We start from the raw sequence: 27,970 nt of genomic DNA on the forward strand, positions 1-27,970 counted from the left end.
TCCATTAAAGAAGATGCAAGAAGCAAACAGTTTGCAGCCCTGAACTTTATTTTCATTCCTCAGTAGGATGCTTCTGGATTTGTGTTAACCGCTGTTATGGGCAGCACTTTTAGTTGTCCGGCTCACTGGTTCAGTCCTGATTTTCAAGGCCAGCAAAGTGCATGCTGAACTTTTTCCAAAGTTTTAATTGTGCCTCAGAGAAAATAGAACAGCAACCAGTTCTGTTACATATAGATTTAAATGTAACTACACACTTGCATATTGTGCATATTTTCACACTACCTTGCTGTTCAAGATAATTCTTTTCTTTGTTATTCTTCCTTGCAAACCATTATCAGTACTGAGCGATTTATTCTTAAACACAAAGCATTGCTCTTCAAAACGAACTAGCCATGTGTGAAAAGACTTTCTTTACCTCAAAGGAGTCAGTCAGGCATTTATCAAAGGCTGGTTAGCAGAGAACAGTAGCAACTTGAGAAGAATCCTAAGTATGTCTTATATACACAAACACACACAGATGCACACACATGCACAAGGACACACACAGATTGTGGCACAACTGTAAGTGACAGCAACGCTGCAGTAGAGATTCATGCTGAACTGAAATGACGGCACATAGTTACCATAAACCTTCAGCTTGCTTATGTCATCATTTGATGATGTTGTCCTGCTGTGTTGATAGACCTTATCCTCTTTGTGATAACATCTCTGATCACATACATATATATAATGATCACAAAGAGTAATGGGAATTCATGTACTGATTAAGGCAAACCTGAATAGACAGAGTCGTTTTGGGCGTTGTGAATGTGAATAGCCAGATTGCTTAACATAGTCAATGTCCTATTATACAGAACATTTGATTGGACCATGCTGGACATTTTTCAAAGGAACACTTGTTCACTGGATTAAACAGCTTGTGAGTTCTGATAATAAGCCGGAAGATTCCTCTTGTTTTTAGTCTGAAGGATTCGATGTCCATATTTTCCAAGATGAATTTAAAATTTCTATTTTTCTGACCACAGAACAGTTTCCACTTTGCCACAGTCCATTTTCAATGGCAGATACTGGCCTCATGTTCACATATAGCTTCTTAATTGCATGATAGAGCTTTAACCTGCGTTTGTGGCTGGAATGGAAAACTGTGTCTGGAGTTGTTCCTGAGCCCATGCAATGATTTCAGTGCCTGAAGATCATTGACATCTAATACTGAGTTTCAGTTGGGTTGTTTTGTGAAATAAATATGCATCAAACTGCATTCTGCTTTTATTTATATTTCATAGCTTATCCCACCTTTTTTGGAATTAGGGTTGTACCTAATGATTGCATAATAGTAATAAATTTCTTTCCCCTCCCTCTGTTCCATAATTTAATGCATTTATGTAATCATACATAACTAATGTCTCAGTTACTGGGCTTTATGCATGAAACAGTCAGTTTAAAATCATCCTTGAAATGACTTGGCGGTCAGGGTGAACTCTGACCTTACACGCTTGTTTAGTTTCATATGAAACAACACTGATGATCATTAGGGTAGTGCCCTGTGTACATTTAAACTATATAACCACAATATTGGCCTTTATCAACTGTGTGTGAAGTGTAAATATCACAGGGAAGCTGGAACAGGTTCCTTGACACTTAAGCGTGTTGTTAACGCATGTGCGACTGCCAAATAGTGCACTAGGTTTAAGGATCAATGTGTTCGCATGAATTTTGTTTCCTTGTAATGCTTTGTGATTACAAGGAAACAAACTGCAGCTCGTTACAGCAGCTGTGTAACGTGAACAAACTACAGTTTTATTTGACTTCTTTTATTTACATCCTTGAGTGGCATTTCCCATCTGTTTGATAAATGTGATCAAACGCGTATCTTCCAAATTTAGGTATTGATTGCTTTTCACAGCAACATTTGCTGGAGCCTTTGAATGAGTGGGGACCTGTGTGTGAAGGACAGCATTAGACGCAATCAGAAGAGGGTTTTGTAATAAGCTTTTGTAAATGGCTTGTACAATACAACCTCCTACTCTTTGCTTAAGAATTGAGTATTTTAAAAAGCTATTACTTAAAAAGCTTTTCTTAAGAAAAGGGTAATCAAGCCATATTCCACTGCTGCTGCTGCTGGTCAGGGCAAGGCTGTCTGAAATGATTGGTTTGATAAAAGATGCTGCTGTTCCATAGTATGCAGTAATATGTGGGTTTATTGGGAGCTGAACTAAAATCTGCTAAACCACCATGCGTTTAACTTACCTTGTAGACAGTAACTATTGAACTAACTAGTCTGATTCTTCTAGTCATCATTTTTCTTACCCACTTATCAGATTCACCCTTTTTGGGAAGTGGAGCCTTTTATTGGGTAAGAAGTGGTGCACATCCTGGACAGGCTGCCACTCTGTCAGACTAACAGACAGAGACAGATAAGCTTGTACACTCTCATTCACACCTACAGCTAATTTAAAATCACTGGTGGACTTAACAAGCATGTCTTCGCGCTGTGTGAAAAGAGCTGGAGCACACAAAGAAAACCCACACAGGCACAAAAAGTTTTAGCTGTCGTGTAAAGAGATGCGCTGATATCCCGGCATCCATGGATATCGTCCGTGTCGACTATGTAAGACAACATTTGCTGTTGTAAGTTATTTAAGATATTTACCTGTCGCAGCAATTTTACATTGGCTAGATGTGCAAAACTGCATGATGACGAGCTAAAAGACTTTAAAACAGATTTGCTATTTGATTCATTTCCATTTTGTGGAAACAAAACAAAAGGGAAATGGATCGCAACACGGAAATAAATTTACTATCAGCTGAATTATTATTGGTTTACAGGCATATTGCACTTCTGTTGACCCAGAATTTTACAATTAGTGGATCTTTAGTAGTGTGCTACTTTTTGTTTTCGGTCCTATTTGTAGTTATTTTGCAATATTTACATAAAACAGTGAGAAATGGGTAGAAATCTGTCTGTGAGAACTTAATAATTTACCTGTATTTCACAGGTATTCAATTAGAACTCAAAGGTCAAAACCGAGGAAGATAAAATATGCGAGTATTCACTGATGCTGCCATAAATTCACATTAAATGCAATTTACTTTGCTGTACAAAGCAGTACAAGGTTTATTGATTTATCAGGTAACTGCTGTTTCCTGGTGTTCAGTCGATGACATTAAAGAGAATTAGAAAGGGATTTTAATCAGTGTCACTAATCTACAGTAGCTCTCTTTAAAAGGTAGAAAGATTGGGGTCCAAGTCGAATCAGGGGTAAATCACTTAAAGTCTGTGTTAATATTTTATATTTTCTTTCATGTTGTCACTTCACATGAGTAGCGATCCATTCTCCTCTGATGGATCTGCTATGCCTCGTATGACAGTGATGCACAATGCTGCCAATTGTAATACAGACAGCTTAAAGTTAGGATGATAGTGATAGTGTTGATGATGAAGCAGCCACTTGAGTGTTGTTGACGTTTAACATCACTTTATCATCCACACTGCAGTAGCTGTTTCAACCGCCAATACTTCAGGTAGAGAGTTTATTCATATCAATGTGTGACTACTTAATTACTGTGGTCAGAAAACTTTGAAATGAAGGTCAAAATGTACAAAAGTGTACACCCCCACCCCAAAAAGAACCCCCCAGTTATTTAGGGTATTGTGTTATCATTAGTATTAATACAATGGCATTTCATTTTAGGGTTATGGTTATGGTTAGACATGGGTGTATGTCACAACAGCCTTTTTAAAGTAACTCTGAGGTCCTTTTTGAACATAAAATTGTGACTTTGATAGGATGACCCAGTTTTCTGCTGGGATTCTGTTACATAGATATATTAGTTTTGAAGTATAGTGATACGGTGCTATCCTTTAGTTGTTGTGCTGTGTTAAGATGAGTCTTCTAGTAGGTACTAGAAGACTCTGACTCATTGAAAACAAATATCTATAAGCACAGTTTGTCTTTTTTTTGTTTGTTTGTTTCTATTTGTAGCAAATAATGCAATCCTAGAATTTCCGCTATCACACCTATCCATGTGGTAACACGGTTTATTCTGTTCCACGCTCACTAGAATAAAATATTGCTGGCAGAAACACTGTATGTTTGGCAATTATTTTTAGGTGAAAATATATAAGTTCCTGCCAGTTTTGATTAAGCCTTGTATAAACTAGCACTGAGTAATTTATTTCTTTGGTGTTTCATTACTCTGGATGAACCAGAGACGATATTTGTCCGCTGTACTTCCTTACCCATTACATAATGCCTGTTGCTCCCTGTGAGACCTCTCTATTCTCGAGGGGCAACATTATGAAGGCATATTGCTCAGTGTTTTTGTCAGACACTGGATTGTCAAACTGAGAGGAAAGGCATGTATAATTATATCACACAGGGAATAAAATCTCAATCCAGCTCAATTTTATCTATCCCGTTTGGTCTTTTTCGGGTGTAAATTGTTCCTTTTTAATGATAAATCTGATTCATCGTCACAGAGTTATTGTTCAGTGAAAGTAGTTCTGCTGTTCCAAATGAGAAAAAAATGTAAAAGAATAGAAATAATAAATCCTTCCCAGTCTAGGAAGACAGGCCTTTGTCAAGGCCACCAGTGGGCTGCATGGCCTCCTGATAATTAGATCTAAAAACTCCGGGTTACTTTGTTTTTGCGAGGTGCCTTGGAATTAAATCGCATTCACAGCCAAAACCCAGTGAATTTAATCGTTGCCTCCGTCTTATTTCCTGCCTGCATTCACGAAAACTTCAGGAAATTGCTACTATGAACTTGTGACCTGAGAACGATTTGGAATAAATTGATTTTCCAGAGTGGGAATAGGAGCATATCTCAGCTATGTTCCCTTTTGGGAAAAAAGTAATGATTTAAAAACCTCTATTACACTTAGAAAATGAACAATCCTTTCCAGAGAGTGAGGAAATGTTTAGGTCAGAGGAAGACAAAACTCTAACAAATGCCATTAAATCGTCACAACTGAGCTGCTTTTTTGGTTCAGTCCATGAGATCTTACATCGTGCAGGTTTTGGAAAAGTCTCACGTGGCAAACCTTCACGTAACCAACTGTTTGATCCTTAATTGCCTAATAATAAATTGCCCCTCCTACAGGTTGATGTTTTAATCTAAATATCTATCAGTTTTACTAATTGCAGTGGTATATATAAACCTATAAAGTTGTTGCCAGTTTCGACCACCCTGTTATAAAGACTTGGCATCATTTATCCCCTCTACTTACTGACCCACTTACATAATGCTTATCCATCCCCGGGAGACCTTTTAGTTACTTTAGTAACTATCAAGTAACTATCATGGTGCCCTAATGGAAACAAGCTGCAGCAGTGGCAATCAGAGATGATGTATGTGATAAACCTCTAAGTGTTGCTTCAGAGAAATGCCGCTGGGAAAACTGATCAGAAGCAGCTCCGCTCTAATGAGAACACCAGATGATACTGAGTTTCGATGTTCTTAATCTTTGCCTCATTTCTTTTTTTCTCCTTTGCCTCGTTTCTGCTAAACTAATTGCCCGCCACCTCTGTTGCTCAAATTTACACCATCGCCTTTTTCCTTCCCTTCATGTCGACATGCAAGCCCCATTATAGAAATGTCAGAAAAAAGCAACTGGTTTGTATGTTGCAGACAACAGCTTTCTTTGCCAGGAATAAAAAATTGGCCAGTTTGATCCAAACAATTTAACTTAAACTAGTTTACTGATGTAGGAATCGGAAAAACTGATGATGCATCACTGGAGTGCCAAAATAAAGCGGGCGAAAGCTACTAGCACATATGTTTTGCATTTTGTTTATTGCACAAGTCATAATTAAACACAACAACAAGAAGAAGTGAAATGAAGAAATGCATGCAAAATATGCAGTGCTGATGCAGAGGAACTCGTTGCTCTGGTCTAATGCATTCAGTGTTTTTGAAAGAGTACCTTTTAACTTAAGCCATAATCGTATGTTAATTCTAAACCAGTAGTTCTGGTGCCTAAACCAAACAACAGAGGAGAACAGGAGTAAACCACAACCGAAATTCAAACTTTAAAAATGTCGCTGTAGGAATTCAAACCCTATTTAAAAGAATTTTTCAAAAGTTTTTTAGATGAATTTGTGTTTTTGCCACCAGCTCCCCTCATTTGAGATGATATGGTCATTTAGGTGGGGGACTTGATAACTACAACATAATGTCTTTCAGCATAAATATACTACGTTATGAGTTAAATATGCTCAGCAACAGGATCAGCACTTATTTTGAATGAACAGACCAAAGAACATTTGGCATTTGCAGTTTGGTGAATGCTGGCTGCTAAAAGAACAAACAAACTACAACCTTTAAAGAAACTCCAGTGTTACTGGAAGAACAAAACACAAGACTGGGTTTGGGAGTAGTTGCTGTAACATTCTGTCGACATTTAGTGTTCGTAGTGTGAACTTAAGGGACTTTGTCCTATCAGCTGGATGAATTATGGAGGTACTAAATCACTGACCTGTCTGATTTGTGTGCTGTGGTGTGAGTTATGGGTCATGGTTTCATGTTGGCTATTGACCGTACTGACTGATAGCTCCTAGGAGACAAATGGTAAATGGTAAATGGCCTGCATTTATATAGCGCTTTACTAGTCCCTAAGGACTCCAAAGCGCTTTACATATCCAGTCATCCACCCATTCACACACACATTCACACACTGGTGATGGCAAGCTACATTGTAGCCAGGGCCACCCTGGGGCGCACTGACAGAGGCGAGGCTGCCGGACACTGGCGCCACCGGGCCCTCTGACCACCACCAGTAGGCAACGGGTGAAGTGTCTTGCCCAAGGACACAACGACCGAGACTGTCCAAGCCGGGGCTCGAACCTTCCGATTACAAGGCGAACTCCCAGCTCTTGAGCCACGATCGCTCAAGGGGCAGAAGGTGTCAAGTTGTGGTAGTGTGATATATCTGTGTGTGGACAGCTGTATTGATTTGCCATCATTAAAGCATATTGGAATACCAGCATGTTTGCAGCATAACACTTTCTTTATTGTTTAGTACAGTGTATATAGAAAAAATGCAGTAGAGAAAGTGATTTGTGACCATATTACTTTAATTAAAACCAGTTTTACCTGGTAACTAGGCAAAACTCCAAACAAAACTCTTGGTATTGACACAAGCAGTCTCTGTGACACTGTTTGGTTTGGGTGTCTGCCACCCACATTCCAAATATCGACAAAGAAAATACCATATGAAATGTAATGACAGATACGATGACAGACAGTGACAACCCAGAATGTCAGAAGGTTTTCTATCTCACAAGCAGACAAGTTGAAATTCTGTTTGTGCTTAAAACACAGAAACAGTTTAGCAAGTCTTAGTGGTACTATTATTTTCTCGAGTTTAATTTCAAGTCCATTGTATTAACTGTTCGGGAATTACAGCGATTGTTATGCATAGTCCCAATTTTCGGAGGCTCAAAGTTAATTGAACAATCAACTGACAAGCATTTGCATTTCATGATGAGGCCTGTTCCCTTCTTATCTCCTGACAAACTAGGTAGATAAAATATTTGGAGTTGATTGCAAGTGTTAAACTTGTATTTCACATCTTTTTATTGGAACTCTCAATATAGATGTCTAAAGAGATGTCAATGCAAATGAAGGAGATGATCATTAAGCTGAAAAAACAAAGAAACAAATAAATGTACGGGAGAACCAAAATCCGAACATTCCCAAGGAGGTAGGCATATCATTGTCAAAGTCTACAATCAGGAAAGGACTTCTTGATTGTAAATACAGAGGGTTTACAGTAAAGTGCAAACCACTGGTTACATTAAAGAACAAGAAGCCCCATAAGACTTTGCCAGAAAACATCTGTAAGAGCCTGCACAGCTCCGGGAATAAAAGCCTTTGGGAATACGAAACCAAGATTGCCTTTTGCCAGAATAATGGAAGGAGAGAAGTAATGGAGAAGGAGAGAAACAGCTTTGATCTGAAGCATACCACATCTTCTGTCAATTATGGTAATGGCATGGGGATGTATGGCTCCCAGTGGAACCGGGTCACTAGCGTTTATTGATTATTCAACTGCCGATAGAAGTTGAAGGATGAATTCTGAAATGTACTCTCTGCTCAGATTCAGCCAAGTACCGCAAAACTAATTGGGCAGCGCTTTGCAGTGCAAATGGATACAGACCCAAAGCAAACGGCAAAACGAACATGAGAGTTTCTGATGGCAGTCGCTGAAGACAAAACTGAAAGTTGCTGCTGAAATAAGCAGCAGCTTCAGTCAAGACCTTGCGAAGCATCACAAGGGAAGAAACACAGTATTTGGTGATGATCACTTCTTGACTTAAGTCATTTGCAGTCAAGCAATTATATTTAAACTGATGTTGATTTCTTGTATTATAAAGTCTCTGTCAATGCAAGATTATGTATAAAAGTGGCTGTAAGTCATTGAAACCCCTTGAAATAAAGCTTAAAGTCTGCACTTAAAAACCTCCTGCGGTGGTGTACAGATGTATGCTTAGCTATGGGGATGATCACAGCTCATTTTTAACACTCAGTCGTGTGTTCCTTGTTCCTGGGTAGAGCTGTTTGACAGGGATGTAGTTAAATAACGAGAGGTGAGAGGTGGGTGTGCATGAGTGAAAGATACAACCACATTACTTTGCTGAACAGCTGAAAGATTAAAAAAGTGAAACTGAAAAACAGGCCATGTCTCTGAAAACGCATCACATCATTGATTTCTCATAAATCTCTAATGGAGTCTGCTCAGGGATTTTCAGCGTGAAGTGAAGACTATTGAAAACCACCAATTCAGATGCTTTCATCTCATTCTGTAAGCAGTAGCCTTGAAAACACTAAGTACTAGGAAGAAAAGGAGGGGCTCTCTTGCGTTTAGAAAGGAGCGAGAAGCAGAAATAACATTCATCTAGACACATTTATTTTTAACAAGGGGCAGCCTCGACATGTATTGACATAATATACAGTTTTTGTCAATCGTGCTAGCCAGTTTGCACAATTAGTCTCATTTTTCTGTTTCCCAATTTCTAAGCACCAGGAACAGGCGCCGCTCTCCACGTTGAGTCGGTTGCTTACTTGGCTGCGTACTACAGTGCACTCGGTGACCTGGCTTTTATACCGAGAGAGTGACTCTGACAGCGTGTAGGCAGTTATATTCAAGTGTGTGAGTCTGGATGTGTATTCTGTGGATACATGTTAAACAGTTTTGTCAGCCTGTGAATCTGTTTGCCTTCGGTGTGCTTCATGTGCATATTATAGAGTGTGAGTTTGTGTACGTGGTGTCTGCCTTAGCTCCGGTCATATCAGTGAGGAGGTGGCACTGTACTGTCCAATAAGAGCAGTCAGCCTGCAGGCAGGATTGGCCATCTGGACACATGATAGGGAGCCTAGCCCAGACATCAGTCTTTCTTCAATCCCTCTTAGTATTATCTGAGCTCCATCTCTTTCTGCTGCCTATATATCCATTGATAATAAAACACTATATTTTAACGTCACCCTTTCTCTCCTTTTTCTCTCTCTCCCCATCTCCCACAGTTTGCTGTTTTGTGGTCCACAAGAGATGCCATGAATTTGTCACGTTCTCCTGCCCGGGGGCAGATAAGGGGCCCGATACAGATGTAAGTAACCAAAGCCCAGCTGTTGCCTCTTACATCTTTGTTGATGAGGAAGTGCTCTTCTTGTCATTAAACTGAAGTACGTGCCACCAATATGCAGTTGCACCAACCAGACCTCGCTCTTTCCCGAACAGTGTCGCTCTTTGACAGCTGTAGTGCTTCCATGTTTCCTTATCGTGTTATGAAGCAGCTGTCTGTAAAGTAGAAAATGAAAAATGAAACTGACATTTCTTCTACAAGTATCACTTTCCAAGCATCTTGTGCTACAAAGATGCTCCAGATGTTTAAAAATGAAATAAATCGTGCCTTCTATAGAGTAATGTTGATAGCTACATATATAAATATTGATCTCAGAAATGTGGTGATTATGGTGGTAAATTGTTGAGACTGATTATACATGTCTTAGTGGAGTGCCTCTTCTAGTATCTGCCCATTTCTCCGAGAGAGAAATGACTTCAAAACATGCCAGGAGAACGGCCCCCACAGCACACCAGAACCACTGGATTCCCTCAGGATAAAGGGTTTTTTTTATTTCCTTGAATGTGTCACCATTCTTTATATAGTTGCATTAATAAACGAATCTTATGGTTATCTGAAGAAGCCCATTCAAATTTTAAGTCCTGTTGACTCAGTACTGAATCACTACAGCAGCAGGTGGCAAACTCAATTCATTCATTGTTTGTGTTGCCGTTGAATAACTGTTTGCCACCTTTAGTGAAAGTGACTAAAATATTTCTCTCAGTGATTTTCTCTCCTGAAACTCTTAAGGGAAACTTGACTTTATTGTCTCTCTGAAATAGTGCTGTGTACCAGATTTGATGCTTTTATGGTATCAGCTGATTTGCACCAATATTTAAAAATGAATTGCCCCACCAGCATTACCCAATGAATCCCATCAGTGTCAGTGAGGCAGTAAGGTTTGTCTAAGCTAACCTTACATTCAGCAGATTGTTGGAAACATTACTCAGAGATTTTGCTCCATTTTGATATGACAGCATAACACAGTTGCTGCAGATTTGTTGGCTGCACATCCATAATTTGAACCTCCTGTTCCACCACATGCCAACGGGGCTCTTTTGGATTGAGATTTGTTGACTGTGCGGGCCAGATGAGCACAGTAATATCATTGTCACGTTTCAGAAACCAGTTTGTGATGATTTGAGCTTTGTGACATGGTGCGTTATATTGCTGAGAGCAGCCATCAGAAAATGAACACACTCTGGTCATAAAAGGCGTGATCACCAACAGTACTAAGGTAGACTGTGGTGTTTAAACAATGCTCAGGTGGTGCTGAGGAGCTCAGAGTGTGTCGAGAAAATATGCCCAAGACCATTACACCAGCAGCAGCAGCCTGAATTATTTATACAAGGCAGAATGCTGTTGTGTTGCTTATGCCAAATTCTGACCCTACCACCTACCTGTCACAGCAGAAATCGAGACTCATCAGACCAGGGAACATTTTTCCAATCTACTGTCCTACTTTGGCCAGCTTGTGCAACTTGTAGCCTCAGTTTCCTGTTCTTAGCTGATAGGAGTGGCTCTTGGTGTGGTCTTCTACTGCTGACATCAACAAGCCATTTTCACCCAGAGAACTGCCGCTCACTGGATATTTTGTCTTTTCCTCACCATTCTCTGTAAATCCCAGAGATGGCTGTGTGGGGAAAAACCCAACAGATCAGCAGTTTCTGAAGCCAGCAGCCATGCCAAGTTCAGAATCATTTAAATCACATTTGTTCCCCAATTTTTTTCTGGACCATGTTTTCATGGCTAAATGCAGATGAGTCCCTGCCATCTGACTGACTGATGAATTTGCATTCGTGAGCAGATGATCAGGTATACCTAATGAAATTGCCGCTGAGTTTATATGGAAAATTGACAGTGCTGTTGATTTGATTTCATTTAAAATGAATTTCATAAAATAACTATTAAAAAACTGAGATTCAGGAACTAGTATCAAAAGCAATATAAACCAATGCAATCTTCAAACACCTTTGAGAAACAGGTCGTGACTTTGTGTAGGACGGAGTTCAGAGACAACCCGACTGGCATACAAATGTTGCTTTAATGACGACTGGGTCCTGATGTAGTTCACAGACAGATGGGCAATGTAGGATTGGTGGCTGTAATCAACAAAACTACATCTGTCTTGGCAAAGCCAAGAGATGCACACAGTTCGAGCAGCTGTTTCCCTGTACCTGTCAAAATAAACCGTGACTGAAAAGGAAAACTAATCCTAGCGAGACACTGTGAAATTTAGTGAGCGTCCATGAAATTTGCCGTTGTATTAGTTTTGCTTCTTGGCATTATTAAACGACTTGGCATTTGTGCTAAAAGTTCTAGTTGAAATGGTTCATAAAGTGATCAGTTCTGTAAATTAGTTTTCTGCCTGATCTTTTTATCATTTTACTTTGTAAATTAAAAAAGAGCTTTATTTTAAAATCCTATTTTTAATTGGCCCATCAAAATTTTGAGATGAATATCATCTCTTATATGACACGTTTATGAGGTCTCCCACTGGCCTCTTTATCAGCTTCTAGTATCAGCTATCTGCCATCAACCACCGCTTACTTGCTTGCATTTACATACCTGCTTGCCTACTGGACATTCATGACCTCCAAGTGCAGCAGCAGCATGGCCTGGCCCCTGTAACTAGAGATATGTCACAGTGCCGTTCAAGATCATCAAGTCATACTCTTTAAATAGAGCACTCAGTGGAAGCTGTAACTGTATGAAATAGTCTCAGGGTAAATCTCACTCATTTCTGTTTCATACATGTGTTACATGAAACTTTGGAGTGCTGCATTCCCTCCCCATTGGCAAAAGTGGGAACGTAAAACTCCCTTTTAACAGGAAGAAACAGGGTCAAAGAAGGGCAGCCATCTGCTGCGGCTGATTGGGGTGAGGGGAGGAAGACAGGACAAAAGACACACTCTTATGAAAGCCAGAGATGAATAATAACTCATGATTAAATGCAAAGTGGTGTATAAGCACATGGTGAGTGAAAAGAGTTGAGAGGAGAAAGACTCAGTGCATCATGGGAAGCCCGCAGCAGCCTAAGCCTATTGCAGCATAAAGGAGGATTCAGGGTCACCTGATCCAACCCTTGTAAGCTTTATTAAAAAGAAAATTTTAAGCCTGATCTTACAAGTAGAGAGGGTATCTGTCTCCCAAATCCAAACTGGGAGCTGCTTCCGCCGAAGAGGGTCCTGAAAGGCTCTGCCTCCCATTCTACTTTTAAAGATCCTAGGAACCACAAGTAAGCCTGCAGCCTGACTGCTCTATTGGGCTGAAATGGTAATATGTAATACGAGGTCTTTAAGGTAAGATGGAGCGTGATTGTTCAAGGATAATGATTTTAAGTTCGATTTTGAATTTCTGAAAATGCTGCAGCATTTTGGATTAACCGAAGGCTTTTTAGGGAGTTTTTAGGACATCCTGGTAATAAGAAATTACAATAATCCGGCCTAGAAGTAATAAATCAATGAACTAGTTTTTCAGTGTCACACTGGAACAGGATCCTTCAATTTCACAGATGTTGTGCAAATGCAAGAAAGCAGTCCTACATAACTGTTTTATATGCACATTGAAGAAAATATCCTGATCAAAAATGACTCCAGGATTCCTCACAGTGTTTCTCTAGGCCAAGGTAATGGCATGCTTTTACTTAAATGCCACTATATTTATCATAGTTACTCCTGCTCTTAAGGGAGTTGTAAAAGATATTGTATACTTACCTAACAGAACAGCTCCTAAGAGGGGTCCTAATACACAGAAATCCACTGCAATAAAAGGTTTTACTTAGAACACCGTGACTATGAATTATTCTGATCCGTTTGTTCATGCAGCGAAGTGCGTGATTCTGTAATTCTACAATTTCAGGAAAAACATTACCACCAAAGACCAAATCCTTTAAAACTGCATGCTGTCTTTTCCCTTATCAGAATACTTGCTGCTTCTTTTTAATATACATTTCTGTGCACTTACAGTAGCACTACTGTTGCCAGGGGCAACCACACATATTACATGGCTTTCTGCCTCCCAGGCGTGCAATCCGGGAAGGCAATAACTCCCATAGCCAGCAAATATCCCAAAGATCTGCTGTATCTAGGCTACCTGCGTTTTATGACTCACGTCTATGTTTTATAACTCCCTTCCTGGAAGAAACAAAGTGCGCACCAAGGTGCCCAACTAGTTCTTTTCAGTAGCAAACACGTTGTTAGTGTTTAGCCTTGAATTGATGGGGCAGTATAACCGTGAATGCATTCCTCACAGCAACAGCTGCAGGGTGTGTTTTAAGGGTACGGCAGGCTGCAGATAGGATTATACTTACCATCAGCCAGGTAGAGTATTCAGATAATCTACTACAGTATAGCCAGTGGTATTATATGAGATTAAATTTGAGAGTTCTGTCTATAAAGAAATAACCAAAACTGAATTCACCTACCAGTTTGAAAGAGGTTAGCTAAAGAAGATTTGATTTCAGGCCACAGGCTTACTGATCAAACGACTAAATTAGTTCCAAGCTGATACTCGATTTGGTCTTCGTCTGATGCACAACACAGGACACCTTCATAGTTCAAGGGTTCATGTGTTGACAGATCGCAGTATTTAGATAGCAGTCACGGGGGCTTACATAACGTTGGGTAAGTGATTTCTACCATCTGGTTTAATTGGTGTATAATACACAAATGGAAAGTGGTGAGGTATCAGGTGTAGGCAAATTCCAGGCTGGTATCAATAAGACAGATTAAAGCACTTAGTTTAACTAAATGTTTCAGTATGACTGACTGGTGTAATTTTACCATCAGCTCAAGTAATTTCGTTGCCTTACAAGTCAAGACCATCAATAATGCAAGCGCTCTTCGTTTCACTACAGGGGCTCAGCAGATGAAACTGAGAGGTTGATGTTGCTGCATCATTGATGTCTACTTAACCAGTGCAGCACATATGACCCCGGGGCAATTTGTAAATCTTTTTGTGCTGATTGCCCCTCTTCTTACCTACACAGACACACACATTTAGACACCTAGCCCCTTGGGGTAGTTCAGTGCACAGATAGCTGTGACAGAGTAACATAGTTAGGCTGTAGCGCAGTGCCCTTTATGTCTCATTTGCTTGGAAACAGACAGAACTGACCTGAGGGTTACATTGCAGCCAGGCAGTGTTTTTTTTAAAACATTTTACACTGAACCAATGATCCCGTAAGGGTCGAGAAGGAATGCACGTACACGATATCCCCCTGTTTCACTTTTAATCACCATACCTGTATAGAAAAATTGAAGTTTCAAAAAAAATGTGTAGCTAGAAGGTGCTACCAGCCCTTTGTTGGGGTTAATATGGCCTAATATTTAAAATGACAGATCACACAGGAGAAGATTTTGGCAGAATCAAGTGGGTGGGTGAGAAGAGGTGTTCTGGTTACAAGGCTTGGGACACACAATGTCTCATTACAAGGACTCTGCTTGGGAATTGAAAACAAGATTAAACTGGAGTGGAGCTAAATTACATCATCTGTGCCACAGGCATCTTGGGTTGTCACAGGCAATGGAGCCTTTCATCTGTATTTTTAGTCCATTTCCTTCCAGCAAGGGTGCTGGTCATCTCTTTTAGACAGGCCTGTTCTGGCCCAGCAGTTGCCATTTCACCATTCAGCCAGCCACTGGTGCAAAGATGTGAATCCATTATAAATTCACTTAAACACATCTTCTGAGTGGCAGAGAGGGGGAAACTGTGGCCTAAAGGCGAGCTTGAGATGGAAATGTTGCAAAAATATCCAAACTGGCAGGAACAAAAGTATTTGTAAGTTTAAAAAGCACATCTGTTCTTTCCACTTCCAAGGAAAGAGTGAAAGGCAAGACCTAAGGCTGGAAGTGGTGGATCTGCAATAAGTGAGCACAGAAACAGTATAGGAGGGGAAAGGAGCAATCAAATGCTGCATAGCAAGTGTAGATCAGATGGCTTGAATGCAGTTTGTCGGATCATAGCGGTGACTGTTATGTGCCATGGTTGCAGTGGCACAGTTGGGTATTTGTAGAAGCTTTTAGTGTGACAGATTAAGGCTGATGAGACTTTGCGCTGCCTCGGGTCACCTGTCTCCAATTGCAATCAAGCAGATACCTCAGACACACCAGTCAGAATTAGAGAGAGGTAGAGTCAGTCTGACCTGTCGCCACTGTCGTCACTCCCGACAACTGGTCAGACTGACACAGACTGGGATGGTGAAGGGTGGTAAGAGGGATTGCACAGGTCAGTGCAGCAGTGTTTAAATTTCTAAAATAGACCTTTCTCTTTTAGATAAAACTGACCCTCCAAATTAGGATTGGACAAAGATTTGAACTTTAGGTGAAATATGTGATTAGCTTTGTTTGAAAGTCCCCAAAACAAAAAGAAATAAGTCTCCCACTCCTTACTGAACTGAATCCCAGCACATGTTTTTTATCACACGTCCCTGTGCAAACCTCGGCACATACACTGCTTCCAAAGGGACACGGTCACAAGGAAACTTGATGCTGATTAGTTGTGCTTACTGAACTGAATTTATTATGGTGTGTGCTGACATGTCCTGCAGACCTCTTCGGGCTGCGCTGCTGTAGCAAAATGAGATTATTATAGACTCAAACATGCCTGCAAACACACAAGATGTGCAGATAAAGTCACACTGTCATAAATGCCAGATAGTATTATGTCTTTGGCCGGTTATTGGAGTGGGCACATGTGAGGAGAAGCATCACAGCTACTCATTTCCGTTCACAGGGAATAAGAGAATGTACTCTGCTCTTACAGTGTGTCCAGTGAAGTTTGACCTCTCTCACCATGCTGTAGTCGTTACCATGGATCAGCCCCACGACTCAAGCGAGGTGTTCAGAAATGCTGCTGGCTGTGAAGTCACTCTCAGCTTGCAGATTGTAAACTTTGTCATCTGAAATTTGCACGACAGCCAGTAGCAACAAGACTGCAGCAGATGAGAAATCAAAGAAGTTGGAAAGTGTAAGGCTTCTGCCTGCAAAGACAAATCACTGTTGGACTATAATACGTGAAACATTCAGAAACTAGTGGTCCAACATATATCAACAATACAGGATAGAGTTTACTCCGAAGGCAATTCAAACCCTCTGTTTAACATTGTACAGTGAGAATTCGCACTGCTGTAAAACCCCGTGGAATCCCATAATAGAATTGGAGGTACGAGGGTGTTGGAACCAATATGTAACCAACTCTCTAGGGAGCACGGGTTGGCAGGCAGAATTTAGGAGAGAGAAAAGATGGGAGGATAGAGAAACGGAAAAGAGATATGATATCTCTATAATAAAGCAGACAGTACACCATGAAGCTCTGTGTAAATGCCAAGCCCACTCCAGGATTTGATTTTAAGGTCTGTTTGGAGTAATTTACTGCTACATACTTCTCTATTTGAAAGATGCGCTGGATATATATCTGCTTTGCTTCTTGCTGTCTTCTCTGCAGAATTTATTTTATTTAAAACAAACAAACAAACAAACAAAAGAATTGCAGTTAAAAAAAGGCAAAATATACTACATGATAAGGAATGGGTTATTACACTTGATTTAATTACATCGAAATGTGTGCCATGATTAAATTGTGTTCGGCCAACACGATTTAATCCAGTTTTTCAAGTGTAGAGCAAATAGGCATGCTAATATGCAGGATGTGTCTTGCTACTGGTGGTGCATTTAAAGGAAGCTGTTCATGTGCAGTCCATCACAGTGTTGACCATTTGCCATAGCTGAATGTTTGTTGGCTATGCCTTGGAGCTGGTTCTTTATCTGGTAGGACAGAGGCTCATAAACTTTGTCAGCTTGGACCTGAAAAGGAATTAAGTCTCCTGAGGGGATGCAGGCTAATATAAACAAATATGTGGGCTTACAGAAACACTCACAAAATGTCATTCTCAATGATACTGTAAGTGTATATAAAAGTTTTATTGTCCTCATAACTCAAAATGCTATTTAAACTTCAAGCTTTTCTTTCTGAACACAGCCATATACAGATTAGATGTTGTTCCGAGTTCCCATGGTCTTTGCTATGAGAGTTTATAGAGCTGAAGAGAGGATCTCAGCAGGTCTACTGCATCTCACTCCAGATTTATGCACCAGAGACGCTGCATAAAAAGTGAGTTGACATAATACTCTTTCAACACTGCACCGTGCGTGCCCTTTTATTTCAGACAAAATTTTTTAGCTTCGACATAAGCGTAGACATGTGGGAGGTTAATGTGAATCTGGTAGCGTTTGGTAAAGGTCAGATGTGACTGTCAGTGTGTGCAGATGCTTTCCAGATATTGGATACTCCTGCTAAGACATGATGCATGCCAGCAATCTAAATTAGTTAGATTTAGTAAGAGGGAGACAGATTCAAACGCTTTGATTTGTATGATGTGAGTCACATTATCGTTAGCCTTGTGTGCCGAATGCTCGAATAATAAGAGCTATTAAAATCTAGCTTCAGGGCTCTCAGATTGTCATCTGTGCAAAGAGTAAATAGCTCGAATGTTACACAGCAGCGAAAGGATACAAAGTGAGCAGCACTGTTTTTGTTACAGATCAAAATAAAATATGTGAAAATAATGAAAAGAGGAATATAAATGTTTTCTTTCGCTGTATTTGTGTTGCTTAAGTGAAAACTCAAAAGCACGTTAAATATATTACAGTTTGATTAATAGAAAGAAGATTAGTAGAAAATCTGGTCTTTCAAGTAGCTACAATGTTTCTGTTAAGTTCAGTAATTCTTAGACACATAGTCTTAGCTGGCATTGTGTATTCTGCAGAGGGCCACAGATGACTTAAGTAAATGTTCTGAACCCTGGAGTCACAGACCTAAATGTTAATATTTATCTGTTCAAAAATGCTACGTGACATTTGTGATTTAGGCGTGCCATATCTGGATTAAATGCCATCTGATGTGGTCACGTCTTAAATGATAAGATCCATATGTTGGATCGGATATGAGTGCACTTATGTTTCTGCCAAGTCTGGCTTAATTTTGTTCTTTTGAGATGAAGCTTACGTTTATTTGATGTCTATTTCTTTAATGAGTACTGACTGCAAGTTTGTACAGTCGTAAGGAAAAAGAGACTTTAGGTTTACATCTTAAGAAATATCAGTCAGTGCTTCCACTATTGAATGATGGGTGAAGTGATAGATGAGAGACCCCTGGGCTGCCTGCTGATGGTATTTATACTCTCTGGGATCCTAATGAACGGATCGGGAGTCTCTCATGTTAATGGTCTGTGACGTGCCTGTCTAAAAAGAGGTTTGATCTAGGGTTCGCTGGGGGGAGGTGGTGCAGAAGGGTGTAAGTACTCAAATGCATTTGAGCTAGGTGCCGTTGCATATCTTCCTATTGCAACATTGGTGAGGCATTGAATTTCCGCTGTTGCGGGATAAACTGGGTCTAAACTCAGAAATCCTCTGTTGTCATCCGCTTGACCTTTCAGCACAGGCAGCTGTCGATGAACTATTTCAAAGACTGATGCTTGACAGTGAATGCAGACTATTTGTCACACCTCACACCTACACTGTTTTTCACACATCCTGCACACACACACACACACACAAACAGTAAGGAATGGTTAAAAGCAACTTTTATTTTCTGTGTGGTGAATTGAAGAGACATTTTAGCTGACGTATAACTGATGCTTGGGAAAAGTCGAACCATCTGAACAAATAAAAACAAAAGAACGGGGCATGCAATTCTTCAGAGGGTGGTTAAATTTAACTGTTACCCTTTCTGGAGTTTTACTAACCTGCAAGTACAGTTTCTCTGTGTTCCCTGAGTTTCATGGGTGTATCTGTGTGAGGGATGCATGGACTCACAACTCGCAGAATGTACACATTGGATGATATTTTTATTAAGTCAAGTAGGACAAAAACGGAGTTTATTAGTTATACCTTGCTAATACTTTATACCTTATAGAAATTGAGACTCATCAGAGCAGGTGTGATTCTGTGTGAATTGTATCCTCAGTTCACATCAGTGGTATAAGATGTGGTCTTCTACTGCTGTAGCCCATCTGCTTCATGATTCAATGTGTTGTGTGTTCAGAGATGCTCTTCTGCATATCTCTGTGGTTATTTGAGTTACTGCTGCTGTTGCGTTGGTGTGAAGCAGTCTCGGTGTTCTTCCCTGACATCAACAAGCCATTTTCACCCAGAGAATTGCCACTCGCAGCATATTTTTTCTTTTTCTCACCTTTCTCTGTAAACCGTAGAGATGGCTGTGGGGGAAAACCCTAATAGATCAGCAGTTTCTGAAATACTCAGACCAACTCGTCCGGCACCAACAACCACGCCAAGTTTAAAGTCACTTAAATCACTTTTGTTCCCCATTAAGCAATAGTATTGACCATGTCTACTGGGTTGTTGCCATCCGATCGGGCTGATTAGATCAGAAAAAGTGTATTTGCATATTCATCCTGGATCTCTCAATTAAGGAGAAGCAACACATAAAAAATTTGAGAGCACAAATTATCATTCAAAGAATCATTTTTTAGAGTTTGTAAAATATATATGTTCGTAAAGGATCTTTAAAGTAGCAGATTTTTTGTTATAGAAATACATTTTTTAGATGCTAATATGTCTTTTAAATAAGAGCCTGTACAGGTAGCGCACAGATTGTTATTCACCACATGCAAACCCAAGCATGCAAACCGTTTGCACTTTTTAATGAGATGTTCAGACATAACATATGTGAGAAAGTGACAGCTAACACTTTAAAGTAGCTGAACAGGAAGTTTATAGTGAAGCAACGGAAGAGATACTGTCTCATCCTTCGCCCTTTGCCTAACATTCAAATTTTTCTATATTACTGTAGATAATATTTTTAGGCTGTCTTCAAAGAAGTTTGTTTGTTTTTATAATAAAACTGCTTTTATTCCCTCAGTGCTATGTATTTATTGACTTTTTAAAATGTTATTTTATGAGTGACTCATTTTTATCATATTTTCCTGTCGGATTAATTGCAGATTTTATGCCACATTTGTACTGGTGTTTTAAATTTGTCTCTTCTTTTTGGGTTTTCACTGTTTTTCACTTTTGGGGTTTTCTTTAAGTCTCTTTAAGTTTCATTACTTTTTTTTTTCATTATTTTGAAGAAGAGAAAGAACATTTGACCAACAGCATCTATCTAGAAGTCAAAGCTGTGAAGGTTTCCATAGGTGAACTTGTGGAGAGATCATTAACGGTTGTTTGCAGCTGCACACAACTGAGGTGTTGGCTGGTTGTCGGCTTTGTATGTGCTTTCAACCACAAACATCCCCAGGTGAAAAATGTGGGTTGGCAGGGACCTGTTGTTGGGCTTCATGGTTAAAAACATTTTATAGTCTTGGCTTCCCTACCCGACGACACTGTGTTCTCTGCACTTGCAGCTCTTTTTCTTTGCCCTTTATTCTTTTTAAAAGGAGACTTTTTTAAAAAAAAGTTTATTTAACAAATAGTGTTAGTTAGGTTAATAAACAGTCATGTTAAATAAAGGACATTACAGGTAATGATCAATAATAGTAATAATAATATTTTTATATCCTTATGAATCAGTGACATTTAAAGGCTTCCTGCTTCCTCTTCACATTGAGGAGATATAGTGTTAACAAGGTGCAGCTTCAGTTTGCATCTCAGTGGATTTGTTCAGTTTGTTAACTGCATACAAAGCAGTCCACAGAACAGTCCACTGGGAGAGATACACACTGCCTTATGTGACACTTTAATTGTAGTTTAAACAACACAGAATTGCACAGTATAACACTGTTCTCACAGCAGTGATGTTCTTTGGTATCTTTCATTGAATTTTTTATACCGCTAATATTTTTTAATCCTCTAATGTAGAAGTGAAAGCAACAAGCTTCACGTCATGTCTAAAAATCACCAAGCGTCCTTTAGTAAACACAAGCAACACACAAAAGTCAATACACAAATCTCTGACTTGCATATTAATAACTATATTCAAGACACTGGGGATTCACTGGATTTCACAAGACTTAGTGGTCCCTGTTTGTTTGTTTTGATAGGAAACGCAGCTTATCAGAATTTACGTCTCTTTGACCTCAGACACACACAAATACACACACACACACACACACACACACACACACACACGCCCACACATGGCCTCAAAAACGTAAACATACGGATGCAGTTTTTTTCCATAATGCACACACACTGACTTTTACGCATAAGCAAATACTTGGAAATTTTCAGTACACTTATGTCACACATAATTCCCAAAGCACACACATACTAACATATTCCATCAGTAGCCACTTTCACACAGCATGTTCAAGGCTACCTCCGGTTTTGGTCTGCCAGCATGATACCTAAAAGTGCAGAGTGGAGTCACACATGAGCAAAGGCATGCAATGACTTCCTAATTAGTTGATTTCTTAGTTGCATCATATCACAGTCCCTGTGTGTTTTGTTTAGATTAAGTGTCTGATACCCAGTCGTGTTCCAACTGTGCTAAGTATGACTGATAGCCAGAACATTGGAGAATTGGGACTGCTCATGACCCTTTGTCAGCTCAGTGCATAGTTTTTGCAGGAAATGACAGTAAATAAAAAACAAACAAAAAGTCACTGTTGTTTTTACCTACTGCTTGTGTCAGGCTTGTCCCCCAAAATGAGAATTTTATACTGATTTCTTGTCTTTGAGGCATTTAGTGCTATTTTTTAATTTCAAACTGAAAATCATTTCTTAGAGACATCATGTCATTGTGAGACTGGAAATCTATAGTTCTTAATATAATCTTAATTTTTCATCACTTGTTTTTGGCATCTTGTGATGGTTGAGGGGATTGTGTGGCTCGGTGATCCCAGGAGCTATGCTGTCAGTGGTTATTGCTTGTGGTAGGGTCTCCTAAAGCCAATTTAACCAAATGAAGAGCACTTGCAGATAATTTCTTTGATGAAGACAACAAAGGACCAGTTCACCCTGTCTGGGATAGGGTTACTGCCAGTCCTAGGGAGGGAGCTTGACGGAGAGTGCCTGGTGCCATGCCTTCGTCCATTGGGCTGCCGTTTGTGGTGCCATTACGCCATAAATTGCACCATATGACGTCAAATTGATGTCACATCCACTGTCGCTAACCGGTGTTTCTGCAGGTAGTGCACTTCTGCACTTTTGTAACCCGGTCCTTTGCACCATTGCAGCTACAGCTGGTTTGAAGACAGGACTGTCTGATTCGGTTGGATTTACTGCTGTTTCAATGATATAACACTAAAGAAGGTCAGAGATTAACAGATTATACGGAAGTAGATGTTGCTACGGTTTGAAAAAATGAACTTTGTTTTGACTTCCTCTCCTTTAGAGTCAGTGCTGATGTTGTGGTATTGTCTGAGTGGTGACATCTATGTTGCAAAATAGTGCAGTGGCTATTTGCGCCGTAACCGTGAGCATAAATACATGTGGGTGTATGACGATGTTACTGGCAGTCAGCAAAGCGACCGACACAGCAGGTATACTGGAGCCTTTAGACTGTTGCACCCGCACCCAGACTCAAATGCTCAGTAGAAAAAGGATGGATGGATGGATACCCTGGAAGCCAGGTTATTATATTAATGTGTTGTAATCTGTACATATGGTAAGTGATTGGAAACTGCATTCAGAGTAGATTAATTCTACTACCCGGTCTATAATTGTAAAGGCCTGTTTTTTTGATATCTTGTCAAACAGGAGGGGAAGCTATAGTTGTACTGCATGCCGCTGCACGATATAAGAATAAAAAGCCAGGGAGTGTGTGAAGGTTGGACTGAGACTGAGACTGGACCAGTTAGACTGAGACCTGACGCTGAAACAGCAGGAGGTCTGAAGCTCAGAGCCAGAAATAAAACGATAGAAGTTGCAGATAGTTCAAGCTGGCTCTCTCCGTCTCCTGCATCTCAAGAGACAGCGATATAGTTCTCTGCACTCATGTGTGGTCCAGATAAACCACAGCTGACAATAAGCATTTAAAGTTTATTTCATGTGTCTGGACGCAGTGGCTGGTATTGGTTGTGGTAATTTTATCTTGTATATGATGAATCAGTTATCTCATGACACCATGAAGATGATCTTATGTAATAAAAGTGATTATTGTACAAACTGCTTGTAGTAAACAAAAATGCTGAATCGAGCTGATTAATACATTCAAGCCTCGTCTCCATTCATTCCATGTTGACAGCTTCATTTGAAGGAACACCGACTCACTAATTAACCATCATTATTATATTCATTGCTGATAATGGATTCATTTTCTTTGTTTGATGTGGGTAACACTTTAAAATGAATGCCATTTATATAATATAAAGCTAATATTATATGCATTATACTGTATCAGAAGCAAAAAAAAGTCTTTTTTTTTGGCTGCCGTCCCTCATCTGAAGTTAAAAATATGCTTTTATAGAGTTTCTGATCTTGCATATGGAAGCTCGTTTCCGCCACTAAAAGAAAAAAAAAAGTATCCATAACTCGAAGTTTCGAGTTATCTTTCTTGAAATTTTGAGTTATTCTCGCGAAATTTCAAGTTAGCGCTGCCAATCAGTAATCTACCTGAATGACGTCATTTCCTTGTTACCTGGAAGCTGAAGCCCTCTGCTACAAATGCTACAGCTAAGCTACCAGTATTACAGCCAGTCATGAATGCACAGATTGCTGATTATTTTCAGCGTGGCTTCGCAAATGATGAAATCCTTGTGTTTTTAGCTTAATCACATGGCGTTACTCACAGCAAATGTACTCTCGAAAGCGCCAATTTGTTGTGATCCGGTTTTGAGTGCGCATTCCACGTAGATTACTGATTAGCAGAGCTAACCCAAAATTTAATAAGTTAATAAGTCGAAATTTTGAGAAAATAACTCGAAATTTCGAGTTATGGATAATTACGGGCTTCCATAGTTATATGTATGTTGGACTTTTGAAAAGCAGATTTTAAAGTTTTGAAGTTTTAAAGTTTTAGGTTATACTAACAGGAATTTAGAGAAGCACCTTAGATTCTCTACATTCTGTAAAAATGTGAAAATTGTATTCTCTCCTCATGAAACATCTTTCCCCATGAAAATATGTTTCACGGTGGGCTGTGCGGCATGTTTGATGAATTCCTGGACTGTGTACTGCCAAAGAACAAGGGTAAAGAAAAATGTCATTCGATTTCTCCAGTCATTTATTAAACTCGTGCACAAACACATTTAAACAAAGCTGCAGACACTAAATGGATTTTAAAGACAAAAGCTAACTTTTATGGAGTTTCCTGCAATCCAAACCACAAAGCAAAGAGTGCAGAAAGCAGAGTTGAACAGCCAAGCTACTGGCCCTGTCAGCTGGCTCATTATAGTGAAAAAAGACTCTGCCAAGACTTCGGCTATTAGATAACTTTTTGGAACACATCTTGTGAAGTTCTTTTAATTATTAAGTACCTGACAGATGGCCTGTGGCTGATAAGCCAATTTATTCTGGCTTTTGGCATTTGCAACATGACCAAATGAACCAGCAGGTCCTCTTTTTTAAAATCTTTTCCCTTTTTTTTCTACCTGGACCGTCTTAGGGGAAAGGGTTAGCATAGAAGGGAGTAAACAGTGCAGTCATCTTCTAGGCAAAGTGACAGCTGTGACAGCCCCCGCCCTCCCTTCCTCTTCTGACCTTGTGGATGTCATGCACAGCATGTGTGCACGGCTCTACCAATGAGCCAGCTCCTGCAAATGAACACATCTCTGTACATCCATGTGTGCGGGCTAGCTGGGACTTCAGCTTTCTCCAGCTGTGAAAAGGCAAGCAGAAAAACGTGTTCATAGGGCTCTAAGGCCAGAGCTGTAAACTCTGTTCAGTCTGTCTCACATTAGGTTTTTCTCTAAAGGGACCATTTATGTAAAGCACGTCCATGAAACAGTAACAATGTTGTCTGCCTTCTTGCAGTTTAAGTCCTTGGATGTTGTTAGATTTCCCCCTTCCAGGCTATTTATTCACTGCAACAAGTGTTAACTGCAAATAATCATCATTAGATATCTGATTTGCAGCGGGGGACTCACACTTGTCATAATGATACTTTAGGAGAGAGTTTAACAGCTGTTATTTTTATTATGTTTTTAAGAGGCAGTTGACACTTACTGAAAACCTTAATCAACACGTGGACTCTACTCCTTTGATCCAATTCTGTTTTTAAAGTACTTTATGTGAATTTGTCTTTTGAGTTTTTGAAACACTTTAGTCCTGATGTCTTAAAAATCTGGATTTTATACACAGTGAAAATTAAGATCTCAGTATGACTCCTTTTTTTTCTGTGGCCAGATTTTATTTTATTTAGGCTCCAGATACTTTGATGTGACTCTCAGATCATTCTAAGAGCTGAATTTTAATGTGGTAAAATCTAATATGCTTTGAAGACATCAACTGATTGAAAAACTTGACAGTAAACAAGTTTGTCAAATCATATTTTTACATTTTTTAAATCACACTTTCTTGTGCTGACGCATCTTTTCAGAAAATAAAACGTTGGGGTTACGTGCACATATTTCTCATCTTGAACTCATTGAACCTGGTGATTAGTATCTTCACTGAGTCCAAGTTATACACTTTCATGAGCTTCAAACAACAGACCCAACAGGACACTTGGACTCAGTTGACGCTTGCATTATGAAAATGCCTTTTCTCTATTGCATTAACAAACTCAGTAAAGGGCAGCATGTAGAGACTGATCTGATATAGAACCATCATAAACCACTGAGGTATACCACATGAGACACCGCAGTTTTTCTCACAGTGATTCTGTAAATGATCAGCAGACATCAAAAACATATATCAGTCAAAAAGACAGACGAGAGAGACAGCAACTCTGCACGATGGGGGTCATAACTCTCTTACATGATGGAAATAAGAAGTTTAACAAACAGGTTCCTGAAGATGTGACAACTTAACGGCATATTGTCCAAGAGTGACCATAAAAATAGCACCAGTACTAAAGAGAGCAGTGCTGTGATAGGTGTTGTTAATTTAAAGCTTGTCAGAATGGCAACTTGGATTCAGACAGCAGTTAAAAATTTCAGCTGTTTTTTGGGAGCAGACAGATGTGTTACCAGATAGCACACTGTGAGGAAAACCCCCTCTGAGCTGCAGCAGTGCCCTCCCTCTCAGCACTGAGTAGCTTAGTGAAAGGCCAAGAGGAGTCAGGGTGGTGATTTGTAGGCTAAAAATAGTAACCTTGCCTAGTCTAATGTCTGGATAAATGATAGCTTCAGTTTGTTCTCATCAAAATCTCTCCTCATATTAGTAATCGCTGAGTTAGAAACATCAGGGTGAGGATGTTCAATAGACACTATGTGTTCACAAAGTTTGCGTTTGTGTTTACATTCTGGGGAAATAAAGTCATGGCTGTCATTGCTCATAATCAGCCTTTGAGTGATTCTCCAAGTATTTTAAACGCCGCTGTGTCTCACTTTTTGAGTGTAATGAATGAGTGTCGCAGTTTTTCTGATACAGTTGTTTTTAGGAGAGGAGGTGATTAACATGATGTAAAATATAATTAAATGCTGAAGGCCACAGTGACAGAATTAGGTGACACAGTAACACAGACTGCTTATGTTGATTATATGTCATTATCGTGTTGTGAAAGAGCTCTGACAATGACTTTTTGAAAATTAGTTATGAGAGCGGGGGAGAGTGCTGTTTGAAATTTAAAAAGAGGGTCAGAAATTAACCAAAAAATCTCAGTTCAACGCAATAGAGTGATTACTTCTTAAATTACAATAGATTAATGTATGTAATTGACATGCATTTCATTCTAGACTGCAGATAGCATTAGGTGAATCCCCAAAAGGTAAAAACAATAAAAAATAAAAACGAAACCCTCCAAAACTTAGTAAAGCAGGAGCGTCCTGCCACCTCCAATTTAAATGTCATCCCTCAGTGAGCGTACACTGTTAGAGGTGAGACAATTCTGCTGTTTTCAGTAACCATCCAATGCTAAATATCAGGAATATTTACCTGTTTTTTCAATCCTAAAGGGAACAGATGGCAAAAAAGATAATTGAAGGAAAGATGTGACAGAGCTCGTGATCTGTGTCTCATGTCACCCCCACTCCTGCTCGCTGGCTGCAAATGTCACACCAGGTGGATCTCTTTTGACTCTGTGGGATACAGTTGGACTGCATTAACTACACAGCCTCTTTGATGATTGCTCAGCCCATATTTTTCCACGCAACTCAATAAAAAGAATAAAACCAGCAGTCGTGTTTTGATTATGAACACCTTGTTTTTTTTTCATTGTCTGCAACTGATTCTGAATTACAAAACACATTGCAGTTTCAGCGTAGACTGGAGCCTCCCTTGTTAGTGTCTGCTGCATTGGAGGTGAGTACACTGCCAGGTCAGAGACCAGGAAGCAATTAGTCT

General features: G+C 39.6%; 1 protein-coding gene across 3 annotated transcripts in view; it reads left to right on the top strand.

Annotated features, from left to right (window-relative positions):
• The window catches only part of prkcaa (protein kinase C, alpha, a), a 130,455-nt gene that overhangs the window by 36,659 nt on the left and 65,826 nt on the right, over positions 1 to 27,970 (top strand). For all 3 annotated transcript variants that reach the window (XM_025907858.1, XM_019359705.2, XM_019359706.2), the window contains exon 3: positions 9,526 to 9,608. In XM_025907858.1, coding sequence (XP_025763643.1) covers positions 9,526 to 9,608 — 83 coding nt within the window. The remainder of the gene's footprint in view (positions 1 to 9,525; positions 9,609 to 27,970) is intronic.

This window comes from Oreochromis niloticus, linkage group LG6 (genome assembly GCF_001858045.2).
Source record: "Oreochromis niloticus isolate F11D_XX linkage group LG6, O_niloticus_UMD_NMBU, whole genome shotgun sequence".
NCBI classification, from domain to species: Eukaryota; Metazoa; Chordata; class Actinopteri; order Cichliformes; family Cichlidae; genus Oreochromis; species Oreochromis niloticus.